General features: G+C 51.4%; 1 protein-coding gene across 1 annotated transcript; it reads left to right on the forward strand.

The window, feature by feature from the left end:
- Positions 1-12,484: 12,484 nt before the first annotated feature.
- Positions 12,485-13,537, forward strand: LOC141968876 (olfactory receptor 2A5-like). The gene has a single exon (XM_074924121.1). The coding sequence runs from the start codon at positions 12,503-12,505 to the stop codon at positions 13,535-13,537; it is 1,035 nt and encodes a 344-aa protein (XP_074780222.1). The 5' UTR covers positions 12,485-12,502.
- The last annotated feature ends 1,541 nt before the right edge of the window (positions 13,538-15,078 follow it).

A 15,078-nucleotide genomic window follows, 5' to 3' on the forward strand; every position in this document is an offset into this window, starting at 1 on the left:
AAAATCCACTCCATCCTTCCCTTCCTACTCTGCTCAGCTCCTCAAATCCACCTGGGAGAAACCAGAACCCACCCAGGGTAACCCACGTCCCCATCAATGCCCCATCAATGCCCTGCCAACTCAGGCGTGCTCATCTCCAGGGCTCAGGCAGTACTCACAGTATGAAGAAGTTCGCACCTCTCCTGGAAAACAAAATCCTCTCTGGTGGCCTTTCCACCCTGCCCCTCCCTGCCCATCCCCAGCCAGTCACCCGGACATTCATTTCAGACTGAGATCTGCCTTGCTGCTGCACGACAGTAGCAGGTACCCTTGGAAGGTGCCGTCCCAGCAGCTGAGCACCTTGCGATGTTCCTCAGTGCTTCTTCCTCCTCCCACAGACTGGCAAAACGCATTTGGGAAGCTGCCTCTCCCGATCTTGAGGATAACTAGAGCTGGACATGTCCCAGCAGCAGCAGGGCAAAGGACCTCACTGGGACTTCCCAACCCAGTGTCATATCCACCCTTTTTGGAAGGAGCCCAGCATTTCCAGCGGGAATTCTCCCTGGCAATTTGGACTGGAACAGTTCAGCATCTGCAGTGCTCCCAAGAGTGCCAGGCCGACATGCAGCTTTGCCTCGAGGCTTGTTTTTGGTACATGTATTAAAGCAGATGAAAACATCCTGCTGCCAGAAACGCCCTTTGCCAAGGGCTTTGTGTGATGGCAAATCCCGATGTCTCCACATCATGTTCCAGCCAAATATTTCCTTCCTGCCGTGTGCAGGCATCACCCTGCCAGACAGCGGTGAGGTCATTTCTCTCTGCCATCAGCATTTTCCACTCCTTTTCTCTGTCTGTTTTCTCCCCGTGCCCCGAGTACATTGCACAGGGGTTGTAATTTCTGATCTTTTCTGGGTGTGAGTCCTCTCTGTGCAGAGCAGGTGGAGGGATCCCCACTGCAGCCCCCCACAGTCCACCAAGCCTGTCCCTGTACCTGCTGCTCGCTCAATGCTCATCAGACTGTGCAGCCCCTCTCCCAGCACCCCACCTTCAACAACAGGCAGGTACAGGGGTAAGGAGAAGCAGGCAAGGACAGGGTGAAAAGAGGGTTTTACCTGTACTGTATATTTAAGGACATGGGACATTTCTTCCCTGAATGTTTCTAAGGGCTTCCTGGGGTGAGGCAACTTCTTGGCACTGGTGGCACCCTGCATCAAGGAGCTTCACCACCTGCTCTGCACTCCCTTTGGTTTGTCGCAGTGGTTTCACCTGCAGGTCCTTGGCCAGGCACTGTGGAAGCACACTGGTGAGATGGGCGGGCAAGGACTGGGCTGGTGCAGCGGAGATCAGCCCAGGCACCTGCGTCCCAACCAGCTGCTGGAGAGAGCAGAGGGGTGTTGGGGAAAGGAAGGTGCTGGAAGGTTGCCTTTGATGCAGCTTGGAGACTCACAGCTGATGGCTGAGGTGCTTGCTGGTGATGTGAGACTATCTCTCTTCTCTAGTCATCATTTTCATGCTGTTTCAGATTTTAAATCTTTAGCAATTCTCCTTGCTCTCCCAGCTCTGCCTCTCAGCCTTCTCTCTCCTGCCCTTGTTTAGGCCGTGTCTCTGCTGGGGCTGGGTGACCAGACCTGGATCTCCACCCAGCTGGGGGGGTTTGGGTGCAGCTTAGATTTACAGGGTGCCTTGTCCTCTTCCCTGATCTTCTCCTAACTTCTCCTCATGCTGCCACTTTTGGCAGTTGTTGCATGTGGATGAGATGTTTTTACAAGACGTGTCTCCACAGCGAGCTCCCTGAGTGATCTTCCTCCCATTTTCTCTCAGCCACTCATCTATTCAAGTGGTGTTCTTCCTCCCTAGCCTATGGCAGCTTGTCCCCTGTAAGCTTTGATAAAGACCTTTCCCACCTGACCAGGGGATGTCCAACTCTCATATCTTGTTGACTCCTCCAGAAATTGTATCTCTGAGATGTGATTTTCCTGTGCAAAAGTTGGATTCAGTCTGCCCGTGACATAATTTGTCCATAAATCAGCCAGGTCTGCCATTTATTACAGCCTCTGTGAGTATCTGCCCTCACTGCATAGTAGATCTACTTGTCTGTAGTCTTTTTTACCACTGACAACCTCTTTAAAATCCAGCATGCTTTTTCTAGTCTACCAGTGAAAACCAGGGGTAGAAAATGTGAGCCTAAGCAGCAGATGAAGTGCTGCAGTGAAAAGTTTTTCATTCCTGATTTACTTCCATGGGAAATGTCATCTCCTCTGCCTTACTACTCACTTGCACTTCTCCACTGTTAGGACAGACCTTTTTAGGTGTTTGCAAAATAGATCATCTAGCCTGGGGATCCACAAAAGCTCCTCCTCAGCCAAGGATGCAGAGTTTCTTCACTTTTCTATCAGGTTATTTTCTTTGAACACTCACTCTGAATTTGACTGGCTACTGGTCAGATATTTTCTAGTGTTAAAGTCCTGTTCCTGGTGCCTCTGAAGAAAGGAGTACGTAAGTGCAGATGTTATTCCTCAGAGTAGAGGAGCAAGGGGCCAAATTCTGGTGCCTTCCTTTGTTTGCCTTACATGGTTGTTAACTTACCAGAGGTCATTTTACTGTCTTCATGTGGATGCAGCTTCAGCAAGTTAAAGAACATTTGTCTTATTTCTGAACAGTTTCTTTAAATTGATTTAATTGTGCTGGTTTACTTTTAGGCATTCCCTTTGTAACATTGTTTAGGTTTTGTATTTGCTAATATCAGCTTAAGTGCTCAGAGTGAAGCTAAGCTGGTCTTCCCAGACAATCTCTGTGCCATATGTGATATTTAATCCTCTTGACTTTCCACTTTGTCCTCTTTTAAAAATAAAATGTGACTGTATCGGATCTTCTCTGGTTCTAAGCGTAGCACTGGCTGTCATAAGAACGACATTTTGATTTCAGCACATGAGCCAGGTCCTGCTTGCTGCTCAGGACCTGAGCCCACAGGTGCCCATCCAACCTGCCTGGAGTGACCATGCGTTAGAGCTTCCTGGAGGGATGTGATGGTTGCCAGCACCACCGTCACCAGCTGGTGGTACGGTCACCACAGCAGGAGTCACTCCATGACATGCAGCCATCAGGTTTTGTCTGTCTGTCTTGGATGGTGTAGAATGAGACCAGGGGGTTCTCCCAGTGCCACTGGACATGGGACCTGGCAGGTGCCAGCCCAGCTGAGCCCTTGCTCACCCTCCAGCCTTGGGGACAGCCCCTCACCAGGATCTGTGCAATGGGCATGGGCTCTCGACAGCACAGGCTGAAACAGTCTGACCTCCCACGGGCCAGGAGTGAGTCACCTCTAAATTGCCAATTACTGCTTTTAGACACTTCTGCACTGGTCTGAGCCCCACAGAGGAATAAACAATGGTTTTGATCCCTGGTTTGGGAAAAGGCAAATATAGCTCCTGTCCCCAGGCATTGCAGTGGCACAACAAACCCCCTGGAGCCTTTTCAGAGGTTAAGATCGCAGAAGTTTAGAAACTTTTAATGACACAACTGAGACCCATTAAAAGTGAGGGAAAGAACTCAGTGCTGCTGGGGCAGCAAGGTGCCCTTTCGGGACACAACTTCACAAGGCACCAGCATCCACTTCGGATGTTCCCACTTATTCCAGGTGTTGAAAGCTGTTGAAAGCATGTGGCTGTTTTCAACATGGATCATCTCAGGATGTGGTTTTATACCCTGGCTCTATGACTGGCTGACCCAACAGGGCTGATGGTAAGTGTCTGGTGGCCTGAAGGTGGGAAGCTTCCCAAGCTGCCAGGGTCAGCATCTCCCGAAATCTGTAAAGATGCATCAGTCCCAGTGATGCCCAATATCAGTGATGATGTGCAAGTTTTAGGGACAGCAAAGCTTTGGGGACAGGTTGTTATGCTGGAACTGCTATTCAAAGAGGCCACAGCAGCCTCAGGATGGGGTAGCACAAACCTCCTGATATTCAGCCAAGGCAAAGCAAAATCACGCCACTGGGCTGGGCTAGCCCTGTGCAGCTGGGCAGACTGGGCTTGCAGGGAGAAGGCAGCATTGCAGGAAAAGCCCTGCGTGTCCAGCAGAAAACAAGCTGAAGATGGGTCAGCAGAGTGCCTCTGCAGCAAAGGCAGGTGGATGCATCCTGGTCTGGGCTAGCAAAGGGCAGTCACCAGCTCACGGGAGCACTCGTGAGACCATGTTGGGAGAGCTGGGTTCAGTTTAGGGCTCCCCAGTACAAAAAGGTCCTGACAAACCACCGAGAGCCCAGTGGAGAACACGATGCTGGTCAGGGTCTGGAGCACAGCACGTACGAGGAGAGGCTGAGCGAGGTGGCCTGCGCCAACCTGCGGAAGAGAAGGCGAAGGAGACATGTGGCTGCTGCCTCCAGCTGCCTTGGTGGAGGATCTGGCGAAGATACAGCCAGACTCAGTGGTAGGATGGAGGGAGCAGGCATGAGCTGCAACACAGCAAACTCCAGTGGGACAAAAGGAGAAAGGTCTCATAATGAAGGTGGTCCTGTACTAGAGCATGTCCAGAAATGTAATTGAGTACTTCCCATCCTTGAAGGTATCGAAACTGAGGTGGACAAGTCCCGGAAACACACAATCTAACTTTAAAACTGGCCCTGTTCTGAGCAGGACCAGAGCCCCCTGAGGTGCCTTCCAACCAAAATCCTCCGATAGGTCCCTGGGCCATGGAGATATGCAAATGGAACTGATAATGAGGAACCCAGCTGAGCACCGAACACCCATATAAATTATTTATTCGTTATTGACCACCCATAAATTAATTATAATTGTGACCAATACTAGGGAACGTGCCCACTCCTAACATGTGTGGTCTCCGTGTGGTCTCAGGCTTACCTCCTCTGCTCCTGGGGCTGTCCCCTGCACTGCTGCCTGCTGCTGCCAGACACCTGCAGGCAGAGCAGGGGAAGGCCGAGGCTGCTATGGTGAAATAAAAGGAGGGACAATTTAGACTCCAAAATGCACTTGTGTGCACTAGAAGTGAGAGGAGTTGTTAAGTCAGAGGGGCAGGGAGAGGTGCTCCTGTTTCTGGCCAGCATCTTCACTGCTCTCCCCTCCCCAGAGATGTTCTCAGACCCCACTCTGACTTTTGCAGATTGGTGCATCTGGGGGGAAACTTCCCAAATTTCTCAGAGGTGGAAGGCCCCCGAGCAGCAGTTCAGAGAAGCAATACATCTTACACTTGCTTGAGCCCCTTGTCACTCTTAAATCTAGATGAGCTTGTCCAGTAGAAATCAAGCTTATCCAGCAAAGCCAGAAGGTATATTCTTGGTTGCAAAAGTGGAGAAAGCATGGGCTGAAGAGCGGAACTCTGACATATTCCTGGACTCAGACTCCTGCTTAAGGGTGTCTCGGATCCACTTAGGCTGCAGAGCCCACCATACTACTCCAACTCCACCACAGGATCACCCCTCTGGGTGTCTCTACTGCTAAAAAGTTCAAAGACAACTTCAGACCTGCCCTCCAGTCCTGGCCTCTGGACATTTGGGGCCCTCTTTGTGAGGATGCTGCTGGAGCACCCCTCAGAGGGATGTCCATGGTGGTCGGGCGCTGAGCACAGGACTCAGCAAACTATTCCCTTGCAATGTGCTTCCCAAAGCACCATGCCCAAGGGTCTGTGTGAAGCAATTATGGACTGTGCTGTGACAGGGGATCTTTTCCCAGGTGCCTTCCAGGAGTATATTGAAATCACCCTGGTGTCCCAAACCATTGGTGCTGCCAGACACACCTAGTGTGAAGAGAGAAAGCATCTTCTCAAGGTAAGCTGTGCAGGCGCTGGGTCACCGGTGTCCCAAACATGTGCGGGGTGAGCACTTGAGGGCAGGTCAGCTGTAGGACCAAAGAGGGAAGGAGCCAGCTCCATGCCGGGGTCCTGAGAGGCCAGCTCTGCCCTGTGTCCCTCCCACAACCAGCAGACATGGAAGTCCTTGCTGTCCCTCTCATGGTCTAGCAGCCAGATGAGTACCTGTGTGCGTGGTACATGTCTCAAAGTCCACAGCACCATGGCTCGCCTGCTTGCAGCACAGCAGGAGCCCTGCCCCTACTGCAAACACAGCGCTGCTCAGGTGCAGACGTGTCCTCCACTCACCTGTGCCACAGCTGCTTCCTTTGGTGTTCCCGGTCTGCCCGGGATGCGGCTCCACACACCCGGCAAGACCGTGGTGTTGGCCTGTTCTTCACACAGTGCGGCGCCCATCAGCTGCTCGAGTCTACCTTGAGCTCACTTGTCTCATATTAGATTTGATTGCAGATCAAATGCAATTTAATTAGCAGAAAGGCAAACAGACACTTCCAATGACTGGCTGATCATCCAGCTAATGACTATCAGATCAGCAGATGTAATTGCAAACCCCTACGGTTATCAGAACATGAAATGAAGATGCCACTTGCATCCCAGTCACACAATGCCTTTGAGATCTCCTTCCCTGGCTCGTGGGCTGGAGGGACACGCATGCTGGGGGACACACATGCTCTGCCAGGTCTCATCCCTCCTGCACCCTCCACCTCCCAGTGGGGCAACTGGTGCCAAAGAAGCCCAGCTGGTTTTCTGGTAGCCCTCACTGTGGTGGTGCCCTGGGGACAGCCCTTGCTATGCCCCCAGTTCTGGCGAGGCCATGGGGCACAGAGAGGGAGCTGGGGGTGGGTGCCTTCCCCTTGTGCTGGGTTTCATAGAATCACAGAATGGTTTGGGTTAGAGGGGACCTTAAAGATCATTCATTCCCACCCCCTTTCCATGGGCAGGGACACCTTCCACTAGCCCAGGTTGCCCAAAGCCCCGTCCAACCTGGCCTTGAACCCTTCCAGGGAGGGGGCAGCCACAGCTTCTCTGGGCAACCTGTGCCAGGGCCTCACTCCCCTCACAGGGAACAATTTCTTCCTTAGATCTCATCTAAATCTACCTTCTTTCAGTTTAATACTGTTACCCCTCATCCTATCATGACATGCCCTGATCAAGAGTCCCTCCCCCCTTTCCCGCAGCCCCTTTCAGCCCTGGGAGCTGCTCTAAGGTCTCCCCGGAGCCTTCTCTTCTCCAGCTGAACCCCCCAACTCTCCCAGCCTGTCCTCACAGGGGGGTGCTCCAGCCCCCTGAGCATCTTTGTAGCCTCCTCTGGACCTATTTGAGCAGGTCTGTGTCCTTCTTACACTGGGGGCCCCTAGGTGGGGTCTCACAAGAGTGGAGTAGAGGGAGAGAATCCCCTCCCTTGCCCTGCTGGCCACACTGCTCTGAGTGCAGCCCAGCACACCGTTGGCTTTCTGGGCTGTGAGTACACATTGCTGGCTCACAGTCAGTTTTTCATCCACTAACACCCCCAGGTCCTTTTCCTTGGGGCTGCTCTCAGTCCACTCCTTGCCCAGCCTGGATTTGTGCTTGGGATTGACCTGACGTGCAGGACCTTGCACTTGGCCTTGTTGAACTCCATGAGGTTTGCACGGGCCCACCTCTCCAGCCTGTCCAGGTCCCTCTGGATGGCACAACCCATGCCTTCAGTGTGTTGAATGTACCACACAGCTTGGTGTTGTCGGCAAACTTGCTGAGTGTGCCTCGATCCTACTCTCCATATCACCGACAAAGATGTAAAACAGTGCTGGTCCCAACACTGACCCCTGAGGAACACCATTTGTCCCTGCTCTCCACTCAGACATTAAGACATTGACCTTAACTCTTTGAGTGCGACTATCCAGCTAATCCCTTACCCACTGAGTGGTCCATCTGCAGAATCCAGGTCTCTCCAATTTAGAGACAAGGACGTCATGCAGGACAGTGTCAAATGATTTGCACAAGTCCAGGTAGATGATGTCAGTTGCTCTTCCCTTATCCACCAAAGCTATAACTCCGTTGTAGAAGGCCACCAAATTTGTCAGGCACAATTTTCCCTTAGAGAAGCCATGTTGGCCATCACTAATCACCTCCTTATTTTCCATGTGCCCTAGTATAGTTTCTAGGGGGATCCACTCCATGATCTTGTCAGGCACAAAAGTGAGACTGACTGGCCTCTAGTTCCTTGGGTCTTCCTTTTTTCCCTTTTTAAAAATGGGGGTTATGTTTCCCCTTTTCCAGTCAGTGGGAACTTCACTGGACTGACACGACTTCTCAAGTATGATGGATAGTGGCTTAGCCTCTTCATCCACCAGTTCCCTCAAGACCCATGGGTGCATGGTCTTGGACACCTTCCGGTTCCTTAGATGTTCTCAAACCTGATCTCCTACAGTGGACGATTCTTCATTCTCCCAGTCCCTGTCTTTGCCTTCTGCAACTTGGGTGGTGTGGCTTGCCACTGAAGACTGAGACAAAAAAGTTGCTGAGTACCTCAGATTTCTCCATGTCTCAGATAACCAGGTCTCCTATTTCCTTCCAGAGAGCACCCACATTTTCCCTAGTCTTCCTTTTACCACTGATGTACCTACAGAAGCTTTTCTTGTTGCCCTTGACATCCCTGGCCAGATATAACTCTATCAGGGCTTTGGCCTTTCTAATCTGATCCCTGACTGCTTGGACATTTTCTCTGTGTTCTTCCCAGACTACTTGTCCTTGCTTCCACCTTCTGTAGGCTTCCTTTTTGTGTCCGAGTTTGTCCAGGAGCACCTTATTCATCCATGAACGCCTCCTGGCATTTTTGCCTGACTTCTTCTTTGTTGGGATGCATCGCTCCTGAGCTTGGAGGAGGTGATCCTTGAATACTAACCAGCTTTCTTGGGCCCCTATTCCCTCCATGGCTTTATCCCATCCTACTCTACCAAGCAGATCCCTGAAGAGGCCAAGGTCTGCTCTCCTGAAGTCCAGGGCAGTGAGCCTGCTGTGTGTCCTCACTGCCCTGAGGATCCTGAAGTCCACCACTTCATGGTCACTGCATCCAAGGCTGCTCTTGAGCTTCACACCCCACCAGCCCCTTCTTGTTGGTGAGAACAAAGTCCAATATAGCACCTGTCCTCTTTGGCTCCTCTATCACTTGGAGAAGGAATTTATCATCAATGCCTTCTAGGAACCTCCTGGATTGCTTGTGCCCTGTTGTGTTGCCCCTCCAGCAGGTATAGGGGTGGTTAAAGCCCCCCATGAGGACCAGAGCTTGTGAACGTGAGACTGCTCCTACCTGTTTGTAGAGGACTTCATCCGCTTGGTCTTCCTGGTCAGGTGGCCTGCAGAAGTCCCCCACTGTGATATCATCTGTGTCTGTGTGCCATCTTCCAGGTGTGTAGTTTTCCATCTCTGCTTCATTAAAGCAATGCAAAGGCTCTGTGGACACCTCTTCATACTTTAAACAGGTTTATTTTAGGTAAAGAGAAAATTTTGGTGAATAAGATATTTAGAAACAAAACCTCCTCCTGCCTTTGCCCCATAGTAAGCACTTTAGACCCAAAACCTCCTGAGAAGGCACCACATGACACCTAGAGACTTGTCCAAACCATGGTGCATTAGATCTAAGGAGATGAATCCTGAGTCAGTCATTTTGAAATCAGGATTAAGCAGCTAGCTCTTGCAGACTTGCCCATGCCAGGTTGCCACACACACATCACACAGTGTCCTCTCTGATGAACTGCCCCCTCTCCCTCACCCTGGCAGGCCAGCTCAGCTTCCTCCCCCTTTAGTGGGCTCCCTGCTCCCTATATACCACCCAGCAAGGTCTCACTAACATACCACGGCATCAGGATTTTCCCAGACGGACTCAAAACCTTTCTGTTGTCCCCATGGCCAGTTTGGCATCTTGTGCCATGCTCATGACTGCCCTGGGCTGACTGAACCACTGTGTTGCTAGCTGAGGACCCTGTAGGTAGGCAAACTGCTCCCTAGTCCCAGAGGTCCTGTGCCCACCTGGTTTTCTTTCCCCAAAGCATTGCAAATGCCTGGTGCTGGATTCCTCTTCTCCCAACGGACATAGCCCCCATGACAAAGATGCTTTGCACCCTCACTGCGGGAGAAACAGCATTCATTCTTCCTGAATTCAGGTGCAGCCACTCTCCCCTCCCACAGCGCTTCTGACATGCAGCAAACCTCTGAAGACTCTCCTCCCTCCTTGATGGTGCTGTCCCCATGACCTCATGTTGTCACCAGCCACCTGACCTTTGCCATAAATTGTCATTGTCATCCCATAAAACTGGGGAGTGGGCGATGTCTGACTTCCAGGATACTGCAGGGCTGCCTTCAACTACATGGCTGACAGGTATATATTAATCTCATGACACTACCAGCAATTTTCACAGTCCCCTGCACTCCTTCATCTTTCAGTGCAGACTTTACTTTCCGCTTTCCAGGCTCTTTTCTTTCCTTGCAGACTTTCACTCTTTCCAAATATTCTCCTCAGTGCGTATACATTGCTCATTTGCTAGGGGAGAAGCTCTGCTCCACCTTTTCCTTGCGTTCAAGAGGGAGCTTTTAGCTGGGTTTTACACCTTTGCTTTCATGAAATCCCATCTCTTTTCTGCATTTGCATGCTCAGCTTCCCAGCTGCAGTAACCAGCTATCCTTACTTGTCCTGATTTGTGCTTGTTCACAGCCACAGGCACCAATCTGCTCCTATTGATCTTCCCATTTACGCAAAATGGCATTGACTCGTGCCTGCTCTAGCTGAAGTTATTTTCTCAGATAGCTCTTCTAAAAACAGCCCGTTTTTCAGGAACAGGTACAAAAACACCCCATCAACTCACTTCATGCTGTGACCTGGTGATATATGAGATGTCATACCCAAGGATATCTGGAATAACCATTACAGACAAGATTGCAATTTATAACACCACCATCCTCTTACTCTGCCTGGAAGGATTGCTCTCCTGGGGCTTTGTCCTTGCCCCAGTCCGGCTGGGGGATCTGTGACAGGCTCCCAGCACTGTCCAGACAGACCTTCCTTTCCCTCCTTCCCAAGGCAATTTAGATCTGGGAGGGTATTTTGATGGTGCCTTTCAACATCCTGTGCCGTTCTACCCTTCATCTTCACCTCCCATTCTCACCCTCTCCTCCTGTGTCCTCCCTTGCCTTTGCTCTGGTCACACCAGCTATTTCTCTGACCTCAACATTACTGACTTTGCATAATTGTTCGTGTTGTTCCTGATTCAGAGGAGATACCAGCCTTCTGCTACCCACAACACTCTCCCAGCTGCTCTTATCCCTACAGGTGCTCCCCTTCCCCCTGTGATTATGCCCTTTTTACCAGCTCCTAGTTTTCCAGCACATCCCAAAACAGCATGGAGAGTATATGCCTCTCCTTCGACTTCCATTCTCTTCATGGTTCAAAGCCTGGCATCAGATCCCTGAAGGCTTCTCCCATTCCACTGGCATGCTTCCTTGCACTAAGAGGAGTGTGTCTGTGGAAGTTCCCAGCTGCTCAAGCACCAGCCCTTTCCGTGGCACCCATCTTTGGGCTGGCTGCTCGTCGCTCCCTCCCTGCTCACATGCCTACCCTGACTGTTGGGCACCAGCAGCCCATCCTTGAATCTCTGCATTGTGGAGCACATCCCCAGCATGGTGGGATTGTCCTTGTACTCTCTTGGAGGGAGTTTGCAATGTGCTCAAGTATTCTCAGCCTGGCACCCACCTCCTCTTCACTCCTGGCAGATGCTCCCACACTTCTCCCTGGAAGAATCTGGTGACAGCTCTGTCAGTACCAACAGCTCCTTGCAGGCTTCCATGAACCTCTGATCATCTCCTTATTGTTCTTCCTGTGGATTTGGTAGTTTTAGGTTCACACTCAAGATCTTCTGTATCTCATCTTTGTTTATCTCTGAGCTCCAGTTTCTTGTTTCATTCAGAGATTTCCCTTTTCCTGCAGGCTAGTGTCTATGCTTTTCTTGTCACCCTCAAGCCTGTTTGAACGACACAGTCACCTTCAGATGCCTTTCCGGTCCTCCTATGAACTCTCAGACTCTCAGAGGTCCCTCCCTTGCATTGTTTTCTGGGTGTGAACATGAGGCTAACATCTACAGTGCAGTATGTGCAATCAGACACCTTTTTTGTTTGTAATGTTTAAAGATTTCTCTTTTTTTTTTTTTTTTTTTTTTTTTGAGATCTGCTCCCACAGTCTGTGATGGAGAGGGGAAGAAGGAGACCTTTCTGTATCTTCACTAATGGTGTAACCACAGTTTGCTCCTATGAAGGGCAGCAGCTGTTCAGGCAGGGTCCAATCCATTCACATTTTGTGGGATCTTTAGACCAATCTCCAGTTGCAGCCCAGGAAACCTAGACAGGGGAGAGGAGCTGCTTGCATCTGCTCTCATTTAAGAGTCCCTGGGATCCTTACTGATCACAGTGGTGAGGTCCCAGCTCTCTCTGGTGTCCTTCAGGTGACACAGAGTTGGGTGTTGCCTTGAGTATTGAAACCCCATGGGCTGGGAGCCGCCACCTGCCCCCACAGACGTGTGTCCCCCCCCAAGCCCCTGGAGGAGGTGTGAGGAGTGCTGGGGCAGTGGCACAGCTCCAGCCCACCACTCAGCAGAGAGGGGCTGGTGATGCTCCACAGCAGGGGTAGAACGCTCACCCTCCTTTTACCTGTCCTTATCTCCTCCTGCTCTCCCTGTAGATGAGCTCCAAATCCCTGCAGCGGGGAAATCTCAGCAGCCCCATCACGTTCCTTCTCTTGGGATTTTCCAGTGCTTACAGAGCACAGGTGACCCTCTGCCTGTGCTTCACGCTCATTTACCTGGTGACGGTGCTGGGGAACCTGCTTATCATGACGCTCGTCTGGCTAGACACTCACCTGCACTCCCCCATGTATTTCTTCCTGGGCCATCTCTCCTTCTTGGACATCTGCTACTCCTCCGTCACCCTCCCTAAGATCCTTGGAGACTCCTTCTCACCACAGAAGACCATCTCCTTTGTGGGCTGCATCACGCAGATCTACTTCTTCCTTTGCTTTGGGGGCTCTGAGTGCATGCTCCTGGCTGCCATGGCCTACGATCGCTACCTGGCCATCTGTCACCCCCTCCACTACCCAGTGCTCATGAGCAAGAAGATGTGCCACTGCTTAGTGGCCATTTCATGGCTGAGCAGCTCCTTCTCATCTCTGATCCAAGCCTTCCTCACAGCCCGCTTGCCCTTCTGTGGGTCCAACATGATCAACCACTTGTTCTGTGAGGTGCCCTTCGTGCTGAAGACATCCTGCAGCCCTAATGCTCCCCTCAACAAGACTGCCTTGTATACTTTGGCTGGGACTATTGCGATGGGCTCCTTCCTCCTTACTCTTGTGTCGTACGTTCACATCATCAGGGCTGTCCTCCAGAAGGGAGCAGGGATGCAGAGGGCCTTTGCCACCTGCACTTCCCACCTGATTGTGGTGTCCCTGTTCTTTGGTGCCGGGGCCATTGTGTACCTGGTGCCTCACTCCAGCAGCTCCAAGGAGATGGACAAGGTCCTCGCCCTGCTCTATGCCATTGTGACCCCCATGCTCAACCCCATCATCTACAGCTTGAGAAACAGTGAGGTCAAAGGGGTCATCAGGAAAGCCCTGCTCAGGGGGTTGTTACAGATATCCACCAAGGGGGCAGGCATCTCCGCTGAGAGAACCCCAACCCTCCCCACAGCAGGGATATGGTTCTCGGTGACCCAACACACATGAAGGGGTCTAGGGCTCCCAGCTGGGTGGTGCTGCTTGGTGCTGGCAGGGGTGCAGCTGGCAGCTCCTCGCTCTCCCTCACCAACACATCCAATGCTCAGACCTGTTATTGCCCGGTGGGGACCTGGGGGCTGGGTTCTTGATTCACATCATTGTCTCCCTTTGTGTCTGGAAGCCCCCAGCACAGCTGGCTTCAAGCTGCAGTGCCACCTTCAGAAAGCCCAGCTGACACAGGCATGGCCCCGGGCAGGTGAGCTGTGTCTCATCCCATCCCAGGAGCCGGGTACTGTCCTTACGGTGTGGAGCACTGCAGAGCTCTTCACCCTCCTGGGCTGATGGCAGAAGCATGGCATGCAACATCCTCTGGAGACCTGAATGGACTAGGAGGTGATTTTGTAAAATTGCTAATTGCTTGGCCATGGGAGTTCTCCCAGTAAGTAATTCTGGGAACTTTTTTCCTAAGAAATAGGAATTGCCCAGGTAGAGAAGCTGTACCGGCTGTCCACACACTGCCTTTGATTGTGATGGTGCCCTTGGTAAGCCTTTTTTTTTTTTTCTTTTTTTTAATCATTTGTCTACATGGGCTTTGTCATGCTTTCTGGACAGAGCTTTTATTCCTACACAGTGCCCTTTCTGAGGTGAAACACTGTGCAAAGCACAGCAGTAATGCTCAGCTGTCTGCATCTCCTGTTAAGTGGCGGATAATCATGTCTGGGCTGGACTTGCAGACACTGCAGAGCCGGATGTCTTTCCCTTAATGCAATAAAATATGCATAAGTAGGAAAACCATTGTCAGAGGATTGATCTTTGTAGTTTCAGGACTCAAAGTTAATCCTGGGAACAGAGAGCTGCTTCCACATGCAAAATGGTGGCGATAAGGCAGAAACATGGGTGGGAGAGCAGATTAATCTGGTTCATGACAGTGCCTTCAGGAAGGTTCAGGGGCTCTCAGCAGCACACAGAGCCAGGAGGGTGTTACTGGTTGGTCGTAAATAAAGGGGTGTGAAACGATTCTGTGACCACTGCTTAGCGTGTGCAAGAACATACACCTACAGGCACAGCTACCTTGGCCAAATGCTGGGTTGGGATTTCTTTATAAGTAAGAGTCTGTAAAACTCCCACCAAGCAGAAATTATGGGAACTGGTTTCCTGTGAGTGGAAACACCCCTGCCGCAGACGGACCCAATAGGATTTCCCTCCCACTCAGGTGAGGATGCAACAGGTCCTCCCAGAGCACACAGACAAGGCAGGGCCAGATGAGCTTTTGGGACATCTACAAAATCAGCATCTCCTCTGGAAACGAAACAGGAACTTCACATCCCTTCTCACCTGCAGACCCCAGGGCAGGGTGAGGCAGGGCTATCTACCACCTCTCTGCTCTCCCTAGTGACAGGGAAACCTGTGATTTCATGACTGCTCCTGCCAAGCGCCACTGTGTTAGTATTTGGCCAGGTATGCACCTCTGGAGGGAAAGAGGATGAAGAATGAAGGGAAGGGGTCTGGCACCACAAGTCCTGAGTGTGCTCTGTGCTCAGCCTTCATCA

This window comes from Athene noctua, chromosome 20 (assembly GCF_965140245.1).
Source record: "Athene noctua chromosome 20, bAthNoc1.hap1.1, whole genome shotgun sequence".
NCBI classification, from domain to species: Eukaryota; Metazoa; Chordata; class Aves; order Strigiformes; family Strigidae; genus Athene; species Athene noctua.

What these genes read in the sequence shown, in the direction of transcription:
- LOC141968876 (XM_074924121.1), top strand. Translation starts at nt 12,503, where the DNA reads ATGAGCTCCAAATCCCTGCAGCGGGGAAATCTCAGCAGCCCCATCACG.